At 52.8% G+C, this 17,589-nt stretch overlaps 1 protein-coding gene across 2 annotated transcripts in view; it reads right to left on the bottom strand.

The window, feature by feature from the left end:
- SMOC2 (SPARC related modular calcium binding 2) overlaps nt 1-17,589 on the bottom strand; it is a 163,372-nt gene that overhangs the window by 26,705 nt on the left and 119,078 nt on the right. For both annotated transcript variants that reach the window (XM_074333859.1, XM_074333858.1), the window contains exon 9: nt 12,602-12,684. In XM_074333859.1, coding sequence (XP_074189960.1) covers nt 12,602-12,684 — 83 coding nt within the window. The remainder of the gene's footprint in view (nt 1-12,601; nt 12,685-17,589) is intronic.

The raw sequence follows: 17,589 nt of genomic DNA, 5'->3' as shown, positions 1-17,589 counted from the left end.
AAGAGGGTGGTGTGTAAAATGCCCACGTGGTGAAGCTGGGGCCACGTTTCCACTTCTGCAGCCAACAGAAGGAAAGGGATCAAAAGCAAAAGCACAACGTGAATTGAACAACGCGGAGGTAAAGCACACGTCCTGACACTCAGACAAGAGAGAAGCCTCCATGTGGCTCTAACGCATCAGCCAGGACCTGAGGCTGACAAGACACCAACCCCAACAAACACACAACCTTCCGAGGGCTGTCCTTACATGGAGCCTGCGTCCAAAGCCCACCGTGCCCCAGACTCACGAAAATCAGTCTTAGTACAGGAGGAATGGCTGGTCTGTGTATTTACCTGCTGCCAGCTCAGAGTTAACGTGCAGGAAGATCATGTCTTTCATGCAAATTTTCTGTTTTTCTCAGATTTTGATAAATACCAAGGTCCCCTGACACTGGGGTCTGGGTGCCTCTCTTCTCTGAAGTTGGCTTGGTGAGGATGTGCCTGCCCTGAGGATCCGTCAGTTCGCAGGTGTAACAGTAGCACACACTGGGTAGAAGAATATCCCTTTCTCACAGACGTGGCGGCCAAGGGTCTTCTTGGGGAGAGACCTGCGGTCCACTTGAGCACAGAGAAATGGGAAACTGAGGTGCTCAGTCTCCGCACCCTTGTCTCCAGCCTAACAGAATTTTAAGCAGGTGTGTCACATGTCTCCAGTCCCAGTGGAGACAACGTCCTGGTCAACCCACCAAGATAAAGAGGTTTATGCCACAGGAACAGAATGAGTTACGTTGCGATGTAAGATTGCTAAGTGCACACCAGTAAACGGTAAGTTTTAGTTTTGGAATGATTGACATATAGCTCTCTTTTGGGGTGATAATTAGTGGCCCCAAATGCTGAAGATGGCAGTAGAATGTTATTGTCCACACAGATGCAATCTGTGTGGCCACAGGCATGTTTGTGGAGATGCTATGGGCAAATGTTCCTATTAACTTTGTCTACTCTGAGCCTTTAATAGGACGGATATAAAAATGCAGCTGGACCCCAGACTTCTCTGGGCGACCTCAGGTAATCTGAGCTCTGCCTGCAGAAACCCTGCACACATGGCCGATTACTTCTACACAGGAAGAAATGCAGAGGCAAGCGCAGGAACTCACGTTATCCTGGCCCCGGTTACACGCCCCAAGCCGCAGTGCCGCCTCGGCACACGTGGGGCTGAGATGGTGACTCTACACAAGCCGTGAGCTCCTTCCCTGGACCAGCACCTGAGGAGAACCATGTCCGCTGCATTCAGACCTGTCCCTCTAACCGGTGTGAGCAGCTCGCCCGTCCAGTGCGACAGGACTTGCCCCTGCCGAGCATGTGCTCTCACCTGCAGGGCCGTTTGAAGGATCTCTCCCATTGCCCAAGTCCCAGGTTGTTGACTTCCTGTTTTTTCAGAGGGTAGCGCCTGCCCTAAGAACAACCGCAGAACACGGAGGCCAGCTCTGTCTTCCCACCAGTGTCCGAGGAGGGTGCAGGCCGTCAGTGTCCACACAGACCTCACTGCCCTCAGCGCTGAGAAAGCCCCAAGCTCTTGTTTCCTCCAGGCCAAACGCAGCCGTCCTGATGGAGTGGAACGGGCAGGGGGGCTCGGTGTGCGCTGAGTACGGGCTATCCTTTGCCGCAGGGCCCAGTGGACAGGGGGACTCGGCTCTCAGGCCTGCCTTCACCATGTGTACACCGTCCCAGAGTCCAAAAGAGAACGTGACCTTCCAGGAGTTGGGCACAGAACCCACCAGCAAGCGGATGGCTAGTAACTGCTTCCTGGGTGTCTGAGCCTCTGCTACTTATTTTTAAGAAGTGAAGAAGAAAGAGTGTGAAAATCTAAAACCGCCAAAACCAAATGCTGAGAGGAAAAGACACTGAAAGGCTAAGAACAGTGGGGTGAGGGGAGGCTGACTGTCAGTCCTCGTCCCCAGACCGGCTGTGTGGCCTTGTGCATGTCATCGACACTCTCAGATTCCTCAACCGGAACCCTGGGCGTTCTTCTGTGGCCAGGAAGCCCCAAGTGTATCACTACATCTAGGAACCAATCTTAGGCAGGCACCCCTGGGAAGAAAAGTGGGGGCGCCCTCACAGACCTGAAGGACCGTGGAGAGGCAGAGAGGGATTAAGTCATGCGCATTAACTTGGGTGGTGGGGCGTGTGAGTGTGAGTGTGAGTGTGAGTGTGTGTGTGTGTGTGAGTGTGAGTGCATTCCACGACACCGACAACACTTCATGACAACATGTGTCTGGTTCCTTTAACAATAAATCACAGAAGACAGCCCACTTTGTAACGAGTGCCGCGCTATGAAGCACTGTTCTGGAAGGATTCACGTTCATAGCTGTGTGTTCATATGCAAGTCTGACTGGCTCCCACGTGATGTAGGGCGCGTGCAACACCAGCTACGTTATCCAGTGGTGACATCAAATTACATGACTGGGGCTATTTAATATCAACATACTTGTCTCTAAAACACAGATCTCATGACAGTGCTCATGGGGTTGCTGTGAAGATTGGATGAGTTAATATGTGCCAAGCTTCTAGAGTGACACCAGCCAGTGGCTCGGTGACATGCACAAGGACATCCACTGCCACTTGTCTTGGGCACCTCTGACCCACCAGCCACAGCCCAGTCAGCGAATTTTAACCAAATCCTCCTTACCCACTTTTCAGACAGAATTCCTACAGGACACAGTGCAAATCCCTTCCGGACCTCGAGCCTGGGTTCCTCGTGTTAGAGCAGCACACAGACCTGATAGGCATCGTCCACTGAAAGCACAGCTATGCGGTGGACGGTGGAGCCACAGCCAATTGAAAAGGCCATTCCATCCATATTCGTTTACTGAAAATAGAGCTAAGTGACTGTGCAGACAAATGAGTCATGAAAGTGAAAGTCGTCCCTATACAGAGGCTTCCGAACAAGATGGTTCTGCCCACGATGGCCGAGGCTGACGCAGGCAGCCCCGTGTCACACCTGGACCGGGCGCACCTGCTCTCTGCAGCGGGTCTTGTCCTCAGGTGCAGGGGTGTTGCCAAGAGACTCGGAGTGAATGCCTGTCCCATCCTCGCCTTTCCCTGCTGTGGACGACACACACCGGGGCACAAACGGGACCTAACTGGCTGTGACACACTGTGTCTCCGCTAAGCCTTTGTGAAGGATGCTGTCTGTGGAGGTGCTGGCATGAGAAACAACATCACTCCGTGGAAGGGCTTTGAATGAATGGTGGGGAGCCAGGGGCTGCGCAGCAGCTGCGGCCTGACACCTAGCCAGCTCCCGGACACAGTGGCCTTCTTCACGTCCACTGAGTCGGGTGTCAGGGGGCCCCCAACGTCATGCAGGACTGAGCTCTAGGGCTGGTGCATGCTGGGAAAATAGGACGTGCAAGAACTGGTTCACTAACAGCAAAGAGCGACGTCAACAAATGACACATGAGGACTGGAAAATGGCGGGGGTTACAGGGCACGGGGTCTGCACAGGTGTCTTTCTGTTACCCATTTGGTTCCTTCCACTGCTTAAAGGAGATTTGTCTGTCAGAGAAAAGACAGACAAAACTCCTACCCTGTTGTACTTGAATAGACACTTTTGCCCTGTACAGGTAACAGGTGGGTTATTATTTAACAATCTGAAGGGTTAACTAAAACACTGACTCAGCCACACGTTTTGGAGCCCATCACAAGGTGCTCCAGAAAGCGCTGCTCCGTGGCAGACAATGCATATTTCTCAGGAGATGAAAACAATCAGAAATCTAATACTTCGTGAATTGAAGGGCTGGCTATCTGATGACAATGCCATTCGACATCAGTCGCTCCGATTCTGAGATGTCTGACTTGGAACACAGAGACCTGCCTCTGAGTCCCCCTGGAAAGCAGGGCATTGTACATGTGAAACAAGTTCCTTAATCTAGTGAGTAAAAGCACAGAGGAGAGATGGATACGTGGGATGAGAGCTCAAAACTCTGAAACTGCTCTGCTGGAAACGACTCGACCAATTTACCTCAGGAATTTCTGAAACAGCATTAACAACCTAAGAACAGTTGACGCGGCCCCTTCTGTCATAGGGGAAAACCACTGATTCTTCTGAAAAACTGTTCTTGATTTGACAAGTCGAATGAGAGCTAAGAAAAAAACTGAAATTGTTCTGCCAGGGATATCATTCTAGAAGTTTCCATGGCCTCCTGTTATCCATTATAAACCAGGTTTTGCAAAGTTTCCTACCATCCTTGGTCATCAGGGTGTGTCCAAGTGGCCTGACACACAGCTTATGTGTTGAGGTCTCGCTTTGTCCATTTAACGTCTTAAAGAATGAAGAATATAAACTCCATTTCTACAATCAGCTGTGCCATTTTATTAGTCCTGCCTCCTGCATGGGATAAGTAGATTTCACCTGTCTCATTCCCTTGGAATTTCTGCTGGAGAAGTGACTTTTCACTCTCCCTCCGCAGCACTGCTCAGTGTCGGCTACTAACCCAAGCCCACAGAGTCCTAACTCAGCGCTATCCGGGCCACGGGAAACAGCCCTGACATTGGCACAAAACCTGGGAAAGAGTGTTTAAGGATGATGCCACGCCATGTTCAGACACAGAGGGAAAGTATTCTTGCGCACTGGTCTCCATTTCCCTGAGTTTTCTAATGGCTGATAATGTTGCTTTCGTATTCAGCAGCATGGGTCCTGGGGTTCTAAAACTGCAATCATTGCCCCCCAATATAGGAGCTGGGGTCCCACAAAGCCCTGCCCCCCAAAGCATCCGGCTTGGGCCACCTGCACAATGGGCACGTGATACACACCTACTGCCAAGTTAAAAAGAAGGGGATTCTTCCTTGTAAAGGAAGCTAAGATGGAGAAGCGCAGGGCAGTGCTGGCATGCTGACCGGTCCCGGGTCAAAGGCAGGAGAACGCGGAGGCTACGCTAGGACAACCAAAGGGATTCATGGAGACTGGGAGGGACAACAGCGAAGGCAGCTGCTGGGGTCTGAGCAGCTCCATCGGGTGGAGAGGAGAGAGCAGAGCGAAGAGCAGAAGCGCAGACAGCATTTCACTAGAGGCTGCGAGCCTGACAGCCTGGGGGTCTGACAGCAGACGGCTGTCATCACCGACCTGTCGAGCGGCAGCCTGTCTGAGGGGCAAGACCCATAGCAGCGACTGTCAGAGCACGTTTAGGAAACACAGTGGGCGCAACTCCCACGGTCGGTCGGTCGGTCGGTCGGTCGTTATAATGGAAGGAATAAAGATGTAGAAAATGAAACCTTAAAGCTGCAGCTCTGATGTGACCTGAGAAGGTTCCAACCATGGCAGGTGGGTGCCCCGTTGTGTGTGGACAGCTTATGCTCAGGGAACTGGCTCCTGGTGGGACTGACCGTGAAACTCAGGGCCCCTCAGACATGTCGCTCTGGGACGCTGTGCCTCCGTCATGTACTGAAGTAAACGACTGAAATGGTCTGTTGTAGGACTTCAGTTTGGTTATGGTAGAGTCTCAATAAATCCAGATTAACTATGAAGGGAGCCCAACTTAATAAAAGGGAGCTGGAGTCCAATTAGAGGCACATTTGTCATTTCCAAGTGTGTGTGTTACTTGGAAGTTTTTCAGACAGTATTTTCAACAAACTCCTTTAATAAAGAGATGGGAATTATGTGTCATAGAATAACAATTGTTCAACAAGAAATGTAACATTTAATGGTGTTTGAGAACAGTTTGTCCTCTTCAGTTATTTAAACTGTCTCTGAAATATTGCTTACTATTAATTTATGATTAATATAGATTAAAGTCTATTCCAGCTCTCTTCTGTATACTCATAACTTTTGGCCAAACTGACCAAACGCCGTGCTGACACACCGGCATTTTCCCTGCTGTGTTCCAGAAGCAGCAGGCCCGTGAGGTCAATGGCGTCTGGAATCACGCTGGGTGCTGTGCCGGGCTCCACGTTCGCTGTGACACCCCCTCACTAAGATTTCCTGTGCAAATTGTTTCATGTCAGGCGTTCTGTTTACCCACCACCTGGTTCTCTGCTGTTTCAGCAAACGCCTGGATATTTTGAGATTAAGGTATTTACTGTATTCTTATGTCGGGAAACAAGAAATCGAACTGTGAATTTTACAAACTAACAGCTTTTTAAAACGCTGTCCTATTTTGACCGTTTGTCAATGTAATGTTACCTCACTCCCCCTAGGTTCCGGTGTCCGTCTCTGTGGCTGCCGCGCATTTTCCTCCCGCTGTCACCTCCTCCCACAGGACTCCTGAGGGACCGCTGGGAAGGGCCCTAATTTACCAGAGTGGAAGTCAGCACTTCATAAGCCCGGAGACTGTCCAGCTGACGCCCCTAAACGCTCCTGTGGTTTCCACACCATTTCTCACCCTCTTGGTGAGGCCTCTCCATTGCTGGTCCCGCATCCACAGACACCACCCCCACCCTGCCTGCCCTCTGGGGGTCGGTTTTCACGATCGCAAGCCAGACAAATTGCCACAGGTGTGTTACCGCCAACTACCAGCAGCTGACTTGTGGGGCTCCGCGCAAAATCAAAAACCTGGGCCGCCAACTCAAAAATGACGGAGCAGCGGGTGAGGGTGAAAGCAGACCGCCAAGGCAGGTGCTGCCGTCTGAGTGCAGGGCCCGGGGCACCTCCCCGCCGCCCCCATGGGGCCGGCTGCCAAGACTTACTTCCATTAACACCCACACCAGACCCTCCAGGAGTGGGGCCGGTCCGTCTTCTCAGGTGAGGAGTGAGTGGGTGCATCCCCTGTGCACAGGGCTCAGGGTCCTTCATCTCTGCTGCCCCTTTCACCTGTCCACCCCAGAGGGCATGTCCAGTGGACACTTGGCCTTGTGGGACAGGGAAACGGCCTCACTGGGTCACTCACAGATGGAGACGCACGCAGCTCCCCTTGGAGCAGCTAGTCCATTAGGTGAGGTGCGGCTGCTGGGGGTTACAGGGAAGCTGTGGGGTCCCCACGGGCCTCCGCAGTGGCATGTGGCCGGGACGTCACCTGGTAGCGGGGCCATGGCCGTTTGTGTCTCCCCCCGTGTTGCTGCTGCCGGTGTGGACAGTGGACCAGAAATCCTTCGAGTCTCTTTGGGAGCTCGAGTGGAGGAAGCTGAGTGCAGCGGGTCACCCCGAGCACACTGCCAGGGGACAGGACTGTCCCTGTACTGGGGGGGGGTGCAGGCCCAGGGGAGCCTGCTGCTTCTTCATTAGCGTCGCAACATTCATTCAAAAGGACGCTAAAGAAATAACATGTCTACTCTCCTGCCTCTTTTTAAAAAACTACATTTTCACCCGGTACTGAAGATTTTCATGAATGCAGATCTCTGAGCTCCCCTTTGAGGTGAATCCTGCTGTATAAGAAAGCTTCCCATTACATCCAGCCAAACGGGGCAAGAGGTGCCCTTGACACGCTTTTGTGTCATTCACCCGTCAAAGTGCTAACAGGACAACTGCCCAGCACCTTCTTGTAAGTAACTTAAAATTTCCCGTTGACCTTCATTTTTCTTTTCTCTGCATGTTAAGAAAAAGCAAACAAAAAAAACCTTTGCTACTTTAACTTGTCATTACTTGTTCTTATTTTATCGTGAATGAGCAATTTCCACAGTTTTCCCCCAAGCTTTATCCAATTTCTTGTCATTCTCTTAAACGTGAAGAAGAGAATCAACAGAAATAAATATTCTAATTAAGACGTCACTGAGACCTCTGCCAAGTGTAGTGCAATCATTACTTTTAGTTCTTGTCTTTTGTGTACTTTCTGCAACATCTTAGCATTCTGCCACCTTTTTTTATTTTGTAAGAAACAGTAAGTACTAAATAAAAGATTCATTTAAGACATGTTCCTTCGTGTCTGTTCAGGCTTTTTCCAGGTCCTATGAGTGGTTCCCTGGAACTCATGTGAGACCTGGACCCAGCGTGTCAGGGTGTCCCCTGGGGACCACAGAGCATCTGCTGCAGAGGCCTGAGCTCCCTCCTGGGACCCTGGGCTTCTGAGAACGGTAGGATGGAAACTGCCTGTGTGGGTTTTTATTCCTGCATCGTTCTCTCAATAAAATTGGATTTGATGGTCACTTCTTCGTTGCGCTTCCTATAAAACGCGATTTTCTTCTAACGTTTAGCAATCTTACTGTCTACACATTTAATTTCATATTCAATCACCAACTCACTGGTCAAAACATAAGCTACTGTAGGTCAGCCCTCTCCCCCAAGCAGAGGTGTTCAGAATGGTCACCTCCACAGCCAGACACCCAAACCCAGACCGTGACCCTGAGGGAACGAGCAACGTCCTTCCGTTGTGTGAATGTCAGCAATGACCCACGGTGGTGAACGTCTTCTCTGACACATGGCGCATCTTTTGTCACATGTGCACGTCCCGGCCGGGCCTTACGGGAGGCAGGTGCCAGGGAGCCTCTCCCAGGGGCTGAACGCCCACAGGGGCACCGAGCATGCCCGCCCCAGTTCGCCACAGGCACAGGGGACGGGGCTGCTGCCTGAACCTAAGACGTCCTCCCGGCTCAGCTACAATTTAGCAGATCCTTGGCTATGAGCCAGTACTGGATTCGACACAGGTGACACTGACGGGTGAGACGCCGACATCTCACATTGTCTTTGAAAGAGCACGGGAGGCTGAGGCCACATCGGAGGAGCGTCCGTAAGTGCTCTGCGATGCTCGGCACACATGTGGGGCTCAGGCACAAGCTACCTTTTGGAAAACAGCGTAAGCTATGCTGAGGGCAAAGGGAGGATCTTTATGCTGCCTCAGAAAATCGTCATTAGGGGCGGCCGGTTAGCTCAGTGGGTCAGAGCGAGGTGCTCTTAACAACAAGGTCGCCAGTTTGATCCCCGCATGGGCCACTGTGAGCTGCGCCCTCCACAACTAGATTGAAACAATTACTTGACTTGGAGCTGATGGGTCCTGGAAAAACACACTTAAATAAGTAAAAGTTTAAAAAAGAAAATCATCAATAGCTCTGAAAAAACTTTAGAATAGTGCTGAAATATTACTAGAAAAATTCAGGGCACGCTCTTAGGATTTCTGAATGAACCAGGATTTGCTCCACCTGCAGTCACTGGGGCCTAAGCACAGGGATTCTCACACGGGGGCCTGGAAAAGGCCGTGTTGCGGCTTGACGCGCTCTCATTGACGTCCAGGGACAAGGGTGACGGCTGCCAGAGACGCTGCGGAGAGGACTCTGACCAAAATGAGTGCTGCTCTGCAGCACTGAGGAGGGGGAGAGGTGCCAGTTCTGGTTTGGGGGACGGGTTTACCAGAAAACCGAAGCTGCTTCTCTCACTGGCTCACTGTCCCCATGTTGGTTTAGTGCCAGGAGCCCCGCGGGAAGACACCAGCTTTCCCCAGGATGATGGAGGAGTGAAAGGACGGGGACGGGACAAAGGCTTCTCCTGTGGCGCCTTGGCGCTCAGCACTCTGCATCCCTAGCCGCCAATCTCCGTTCCTTTATATGAAATGCCTACAAGTATTATTTGACTGCATAGCACCATAATTAATAACTAATCATGAAAACAAGCAACCCCTGAGCATCTGTTGCAGCAGAGTGTGGAGGAAGGCTTGTTAATCCAGTTAAAACTGCGCCTGAGGGTAAGAATCAGCCAAAACTTGTACGTAAGCACAGAAGACACAAACCGTGTGATCTGTACACGTTAGACGGAAGCATAAAATAACTGCGTTAGACGTCACTTGTAAGAAAGTCTCCCTTGCAGCCTTTCACGCCAGCATCACTCAGAGCCGACTCTCTGCCTGGTGGGTGACGTGGGTCCAAGGCGGTGGTGGCACGGTGGTGGCACTGTGTGAGCCCAGCAGGAGCTTCTGCCAACCCCACCCCTTCCTCTCCTCTGACACAGGAGCAGATCTTCTGGCTGGTCTCTAAGTCTGTGGGTGACAATGCCACCTGCAGCACCACCAAGAAAGAGGGAGGATATTCACGGTCACTTCTTCTTGTCACTTGGCAAGAAGAACTCTGAGGCCTGACAGGAACGAGGAACTCTACCTGTGGGTCAGGGTACCCTCCCCCACGTGACAACGCCTGTTTACTTAGCTCATGCTATGTGCCCCTAAAATCAGCCTGACCCCTGGGTGGCTCAGTGTCCGTCAACCGTCACCAGTCGGTCCAGAGTCATCAGGTGGTGCAGAGTAAGGCAGGACACACGGCCCAGGGTCCGTAACTACAACCTCTTTCCCGTGCATGGAGTGTGTCCTGGGTGCCCATTTGTCCTACCTGTGGGGGCCCTGCAAGGCTCAGCCCCCCCTGTCAGGAGGCGCGTATGAGGTGGGCGTGCAGCCAACGGCCAGGAGCGTCCCCGGGAAGCCCGGTCCTGGGGGTGCACGAGGGGGGTGTGAGCAGGGCTGGAGTGGAGAGGCACCCCTCACCCTAGTTCTTCTTCAGCAGGGACAAGACGAAGCAGGGACGGGATATCTGAGGGGACACCCTGCAGACACAGTCCTTCAAAATGCCCCCTAGACCAAGAGATGCAATTACGAGACGCCAGGGCAACAATTTGTAGAGGGAGGAGGCTGTGGTTTAATGTTGTTTAAAATCTCCACCACACTGGTTTTTGGTTTCTCTCGAGATGACCTGACAGTCCTGCAAGGGAACTTACAGAAAAAAGAAGCTACAGGAGCCAAAACACTGACCCAGGGCTCAGTAAGGGGCCTGTCCGCTGGGTCTGACCTCCTCTTCGTGTGGTAAAGTGCCGGCCTCCAAAGATGACATGGCCATTTACCGTCACTGGTGTAAGCGGGAAGGCTGCTAACTGCCCTAAACAGGAGGCCGCTAAATACCTGCAGGCAATGCCCCCCTAAAAAGCGAGTTGTGTGTGACATTACCAGCTTGACTGGAACATGAAGGCCCTTGTTGGCTGAAATGGAGAAAAGCTACCTCAAATGAAAGCAGCACCTTTCCAGCAGGAAACGTGTTGGCCCAGCTGTGCTGTTTTATTTCGGGAACAGGTGTCTCCTCTCCACCCAGGACAGCCCCATCCTGCAGTCATTTTAGGACCTACTTGTTTTTCCCTAATGAGGATAATTCTCTCCCAAACGCCCAGTGACGACGTGGCCCTGAGCTGCACACGCCCACACACCACGCTGCACAACTGGCTGCTCCTTCACAGTCTGCATGAGACGCCTGGTGCCTGAGGACACAGGGGCTTGTGGTGACGGCGGGGCTGTCCTCTGGACTTCGGGGCGCGACGTGCCCGCCTCCCAACACTGCCCCAAATCACGCCAAGACCTGAGATGGTGGGATGTTGTCTGAGGGCACATCTGACACTCAAACAAGCCATCAAGGACGTCACTTCGTGTTTCTCAATGCCTATGGTCCGAGTCGCACAAGATGAATGACCACGCCTGTCACTGAGCCAACAACCCCGTCTCGTGCTCAGTGTACTGGATTCCATGACGAAAAGAGCCCCCACCCAGGGCGCCTCCACAAAGGACACAGGCGGTGCTGCGTCCCCGACCGTCTCTGGGCTGACGGGACAGTGGCCTGTCACACCACGTCCCCACGGATATGCTGATCGTCTCTGCTCTTGCTTCTAAGCAGAAAAACATCTTACGTTTCAGAATTTAAAGCCTCTTTATCAATAACAGTTCAAATCATACAGAACTACAGCAGTTTTCTAAACAGGAATTTATCCAGACTTTGTACAAAACCCAGATCAAACGTGCACTCAGGACATTGCAGAATGACTCTCATGGGCTCCGAGGCTTTGGCTAAAGTTACACAATCTGGAGATATTTAAAGAAAAAAGGAGATCCAAATGCAACAAATCAGTAACAAGCTTTGAAGCATCTGACTGAGGCCACCAAGTTCTCCACGCGACGCCTGCCTTCAAGCTCCTGCTCTCACAGGACGCCTGAGCGGCTGAGCGCCACTGGCCCGCGTGCTATGTCTGTGCCCTGTGCCCTGTGCCCACCTTACACAGCTACTTTTCATGTCACATCGATTCCTGGAAGGATGTCGGGTCTCTGAGAGGCTTAACCAATGAAATAATCACATTGGGTGCATCACAAACACTTACGGGCTTTTTGAGAACGAGAACATCCATAAACATTCTTTGTGAATGGATTTTTAATAATTATGAGGTTAAACTCACTGCCTCTGTTTAATTTCAAATAGATCTTTGCAATTAAACTCGCTTGATACAAAGACTGAACTCGTGTTTTATTGAAACCTAAACCTTAGCTTCTTGAACACGCCTTTCACTTCAAAAGGAAAGTCAGAAAATGACAGTTGAATTCCTGCTTTCTTTTCGGTGAAACAAATCAAGGACCCTTTGGTGCAGAAGTTAAGCCGTAGGATATTCTGACTAGATGATATCGCTGTCCTCTCTGAAACGGTAGGTCTCAGACATGGCCCTTCCAACTGGCCGGGCCACAGGTGAAACCAACCTGTGATGCGTCAGCGGGCGCGGCCTGGGGGCTGCTGGCAGCCCCTGGACTCAGGCCCCTGGGGAGCGGCCAGGAGCCGCGTCTGGTTGTGTGCTTTGAGCCCCCTGCCCTCCCCACCAGTGGGCAACAGAACTGCAGAAATTCTTTGTTACCCCAAGTCTGCAAGAAAGCCCAAGCAGTGCTGGGCGCCTTCCCACACACCCTCGCCCGACTCACCTTGGAGCTGGCGGCCCTTGTACAGGTCCCTCGCTTTGGTGGGGTGTGCCCGGGCCGTGTTGTCACATTTCGGCTGCTCATACCTACGAGTCGAGGAAGGAAAGAGAAGAGCTGGGTCAAGACTTAGAAATGGTGTTTTCCTGAATTTCTCGCACAGCCATCCAGCAGTGGGGGCACACACGTGGCCTCGTCCTCACATCACAGCACCATGGCAATGGCCCTTTGTCACCTTTGTGACCTCCCACTGCCGTAAGGTGCTTCGCTCCAGTGAGTAGGAAGAAGCAGACTGCGTCAGCGCTGTCTCTCCATCCAGGCGTGAGGCCACCCGTCTCTGCAGTGACTGCGGGACAGGACGCCTCATCTGTCACCCGATCTGATACAGTCACGAGACGGGGTGGGGGAGGAAGGGTAGGAAACCACCTGTCCCGCGTGCCGTGAGGGCAGTGGGTCTGGCCACCCAGTTACTCCTCCCGGGAGAGAACACAGAGTCTCTGAACGAACCTCAGGATTTTGGATCTGTACATTACTCAGACTAATTCTCAATCCAGTTCATGAAGCTACAAGTGTGCCTCAGTGTAAAACAAACAAACAAACAAACAAAAAAACAGGGAAAGGAAACACTACATTCTGGCCCCACGCAGATTCAACAGGAAACCACAGAAAGCTCTGCAGGTGGGGTCCTGACATCCCAACAGGCAGGTGGCAGCCGATGACGGCAGGGACTTCAGCAGTGACAGAACTACTGGGAAGCAGGCACCTCTCCCTGGCAGGGGGACAGCCTGCAGCTCACCTGGGTGCTCTGTGCACAGCACACGCAGCTGCTTATGTTCCAGGGGAACCAGGTGAGGGGCGGGGAGACTCATACCAGGCAGAGAGTGGCTCAGTGTGATGGGGACGTCTGCATGCGGGTTGGAGAGCCTGCCTCCTGCAGAACCGGGCAGGGTCAGAGAGGTCGGGAAAACTCTTGAAATGTGAATGACAAATCTGAACTGTCGTGGGGGGCGGGTGCAGGCAGAATGTTCTGGACCCAGAGGCCGACGGATTTGCAGGAAGTGAACAAAGTCTGCTGCTTTTCATCCTCTCTTCCTGCCCTGTTGTCATGTTTGTCTCTTTAAGAAAGAGATGTGAGAGCGTATATGCTTCCTGGGGATCATGTCAGCCCCTCATTGTCCATCGTTTCTTGTTCCCACCTTGGAAAACAAAAGAAATGGCATTTCTCTCCAAAGGGGCACGATTAGTGTCCTTCCACTGGTGTCAGAGAGCGGGGCCAGCGCGAGCGGGGGGGGGGTCTGGCCAGGACACAGAGCGGGTAACCTCGGGCTCCCGCTGTCCCCTCACACCTGCGTGCCCTCTGCGATACCAGAAAACCTAACACTCGCACCAACTTAACGCGTCTTTTTGAAATGAAAGTGTCCCGGACGCACTCCAGCAAACAGTTAAGTGACCACGTTTTAACCAAAAGCCATTGACTCATATTCTTTTGCAATGCAGTGCGGTTCAGTACAGATGGCAGAGATGTGAACACGGGGCAAAGGGCCTGTTACCCACCCAGGGCCTCTCCCCTCCTGGGGGCTGCGACAGGGCCACAAGGGCCACAGAATCGGCAGCAGCGACAGGACAGGAAACCAGCTAGCTGAGGGACAGCCAGCTCGTACTGCACTCACGCATGCGACATCTGGAGGACTTGGGCAGTGTCACAGCTGAAAAATCCTGGTTTTGGGCTGCAGGTCAGTTTCTATGGGGTTGGGATATGTGGGAACTGACCTGCACAGCCAGAGCCCACAAAAGCTGTGCTGTAAAACCACAGACAACCGTCCCAGGTCCTAACACATCGGGGGGAGCCTCGCGTTGGGATTCCCCATGGAAACCAGGGGCCCCAGCCATCCTCGGGGGACCTAGCTTCTGGGCATGTCAGAGAGCTGGCCCCGCGTGGTGTCAGATGGTGAGCTCCTAGCATGAAGTGTGTGGGGCCTCCAAACACTCGGGAGTCCATGCTCGTGTCCGTGTCCTTCCTGTGGGTGAGGAGAGGGCACAGCTCCCATAAACCCCTGGTTCTGAGTCTTTTAACTTTGAAGCAGCCTGGACGCAGGCCACATGGGATGGTCGTTCTGGCTTTGTTCCAAATTTAGGCTGGAATCTTAGCACTGATGCTGATAAAAATATATATGTTTAAATGATGGTATGCGGCTCCTCCTGAAGAATTCTGTGACAGGCCCAGAACCGGCAGACGTGGCAGTCAGGAAATAGAGACAGTACCTTTGAGTCTCAAATAAAAAATTCAGATCCAGTGTTGATATCCACTGCCATTCTTTTCAATAGTGTTTATTTTAACTTTTCTTTGTATAAGAAAAAAATGAGCACCTCTGACTGTCTGGCTGCCCATCAGATAGCAGGCTCTCTGCCAGGAGAAAGGTGGTGACACGATCGCGTGGCCACGGGCAGCCACCTGGGGGAACAGGCTCTGCAGTCGGGTGCAGGGCTGTGGCTCAGGTAAGAACAGCCGCAGTCTGGTGGCCAATGGACAGCCTGTCACAGCCAGCAGGACAGCAGAAAGCTCTCCGCTCCGGGCGCTCACGTAGAAGCTGGCCACCGGCCCGAGCCACACTGGTCCCAGGGCCCCCACCACGCTCGGTGGCCAGCCGGAAGCCTGCCCGTCCCCACGCATGGTGTGGGCTCGCACAGGGGTCTGGCTCTGGCCTGCAGGGGCTCTGCCAACCAAGGCCAGATGTCAAATGTGACACAAAAGGCAGGACCCGCAGGAGGCGCCCCGGTGACCCATCCACCCCATCTTTCTACCTGGATGACCATCCCAACGGGGACGCTGTGTTGGAGGGAGCTGCTGCGCCTCGCTCAGGCAGAACCGTGTGGGGGACTGTCGTTGGCACAAGTCTGTAACGATACTTGCGCTTCCTAATCGTCTTGCTCGGAGATACGAGGAAAAGAGAACTAGCTTATCACGACCATGCGTTTGATGTCGAGGCTTCCGACTGTTGTTCGCTTTTCAAATTCGTCTTCCCCATCAGGAAACAGAAGTAGAGACAATGAGCAAGGAAAACAAAACCTTTAAGCGTCCACCCAAATACAAATCAAAAGTATAAAGTCTCTCCCTGGAACCGCTCATTTCAGAAAATCATAAGAAAATGGCATTTATGCACCAGCAACGCAGAGGACTTTCCTGCAGCCCAGTCAGGGGAGAACGTGGAAAGCGAAGCTGGGAAGCCAGACTTCGCCTCGATCTGACAGTTTTCCCAACATCCACGCCTCCCTGAAGATCCGCGTAAGCCAGAGCCGTTTTCCATGCCAGCGAGGGCTTTAGCCATGGTCATGTGACCCACTTCTGGCTGACAATCCGTGAATTAAATCTGCTGCAGGGACTTTTAGGAGGGATTTTTGGCTCCTGAGAAAGAGCAGGACGGGCCCTGTGTCCTCCGAGCACCATGACGTATGGGTGAGACGCCCGGATCTCAGCAGCCACCGTGTGATCTTGGGGACAGATGTCCGAGGATGAAGGCGACACAGGGAGGAACCAGAGGGACGATCGGGAGACTGTCTCCAGCGACAGCACCAAGTCAGTTTCAACCAAAGCGCAACTGCCTCCACCTCTGGACGTCTGACCCGAGCGAACCTGTCACCTCACTGTTTAATCCTGTCAGGACGGCTTGTCACCACTGGAAACCAAAAGCTTCCTGACTGCTCAAAGCTGAACGAGGTTCCAGCTCTGTGCCGGCAGCCGCTCCCCATGCTGGACCGCCCTTCCGCAGACACGGTCTGTGTGCTCCCCAACTTCTGCAGGACCTGCCCAGGGAGTCCCCCCGCCGCTCTGCTGCAGGTGCAGCCCCCAATGCTCCGCGCCCATTGCTTCTCTTCCTGCAGAGCGTCTAAGGACGGGGTCCTCAGCCAGCCCACTTGCTTCTGTGTTTTGTCCCCTTGTGTTCTGCTTGTTGTCTGTTTCCTCCCACCGAGCACCACCTCTGTGGAGGCACAGACTTCTGTGTGTTCTATCCTGGCCCCAGCGCCTACAACAGCAGCAGAAACACTGAGGGCATCCAAAGGCTTATTGCGTAAAAGCAAACAACCGCGTGCATGAGACAGCGAAAGGTCTTCAGAATTATTCAGAGATCATGTCGCTTCTATGCTGAACGATGCAAACTGTGTCACCCAGAGAACATGCTCTGTATGGTCACAGGGGCCGAGAGGGGGCCCCATCGCAGACCTGGGTGCTGAGTGGGGGCCCCCGTGGCCCTTCCTCCACCAGCAAAGGACATGTCACAGGGTGACATTCTGGCCAATCAGAGCAAGAGGAAGTGCAGGGAAGGTCAAAGGGCGGTGGGAGCACTTGCCCTGCTGTGGCAAAGAGGCACGTAAGGGCTGTCACGCTGCACAGGATGCTTCTAGAAACCAAAGCAGGCAGGAACCCCAGAGCAAGCCAGAAACGGATGGCGAGAACACAGACGGCTTACTACAATTATGCCCTTGAACTACTGAAATAACCCGCACTTCCCGTGTCCTTAGAGCTGTGTGAGTTGGTAAATGCTGAGGTGGCCTGAGTGTGAGGACCCACTTGCTGCCGTGAAGTGTAGCCCCAGGTACGCGTGCTCCCTGTCTGACGCGCCGAGAGACGGGGCTGCGTTTGCTCTTTGCAGCTCTTTCCTCTGTCCCGGGCGCAGTGTGTGGACATTGCTGACAGGCAGCCTTTGTGATAAGCATGTGTGAATGAATGAACGAACAAATGAGACACAAATGCAGCAGGAGTCTAAGGGGTCTCTTCCTCTGGGTTTAATTTAATGCTGTTTCTTGAAACTCAAAGGAGAGGGACGTACCCTCTCCTGTCAGCAAAACAGGGATGCTGAGAACTCTCCTCCCTGGCAGGATACCCGGTACTCTGGGCAGAGCGGTGGGGATGGTACGAGGGAAGAGCGGTGAGTACGTTTCCTGTCTGATCCGAGTGTAAAACCGTTTATAGGTTCTGCAGGGATGACATTGTAATG

Source organism: Rhinolophus sinicus, linkage group LG05, assembly GCF_036562045.2.
Source record: "Rhinolophus sinicus isolate RSC01 linkage group LG05, ASM3656204v1, whole genome shotgun sequence".
Taxonomy (NCBI): domain Eukaryota; kingdom Metazoa; phylum Chordata; class Mammalia; order Chiroptera; family Rhinolophidae; genus Rhinolophus; species Rhinolophus sinicus.
This window is presented reverse-complemented; position numbering and strand designations above follow the sequence as displayed.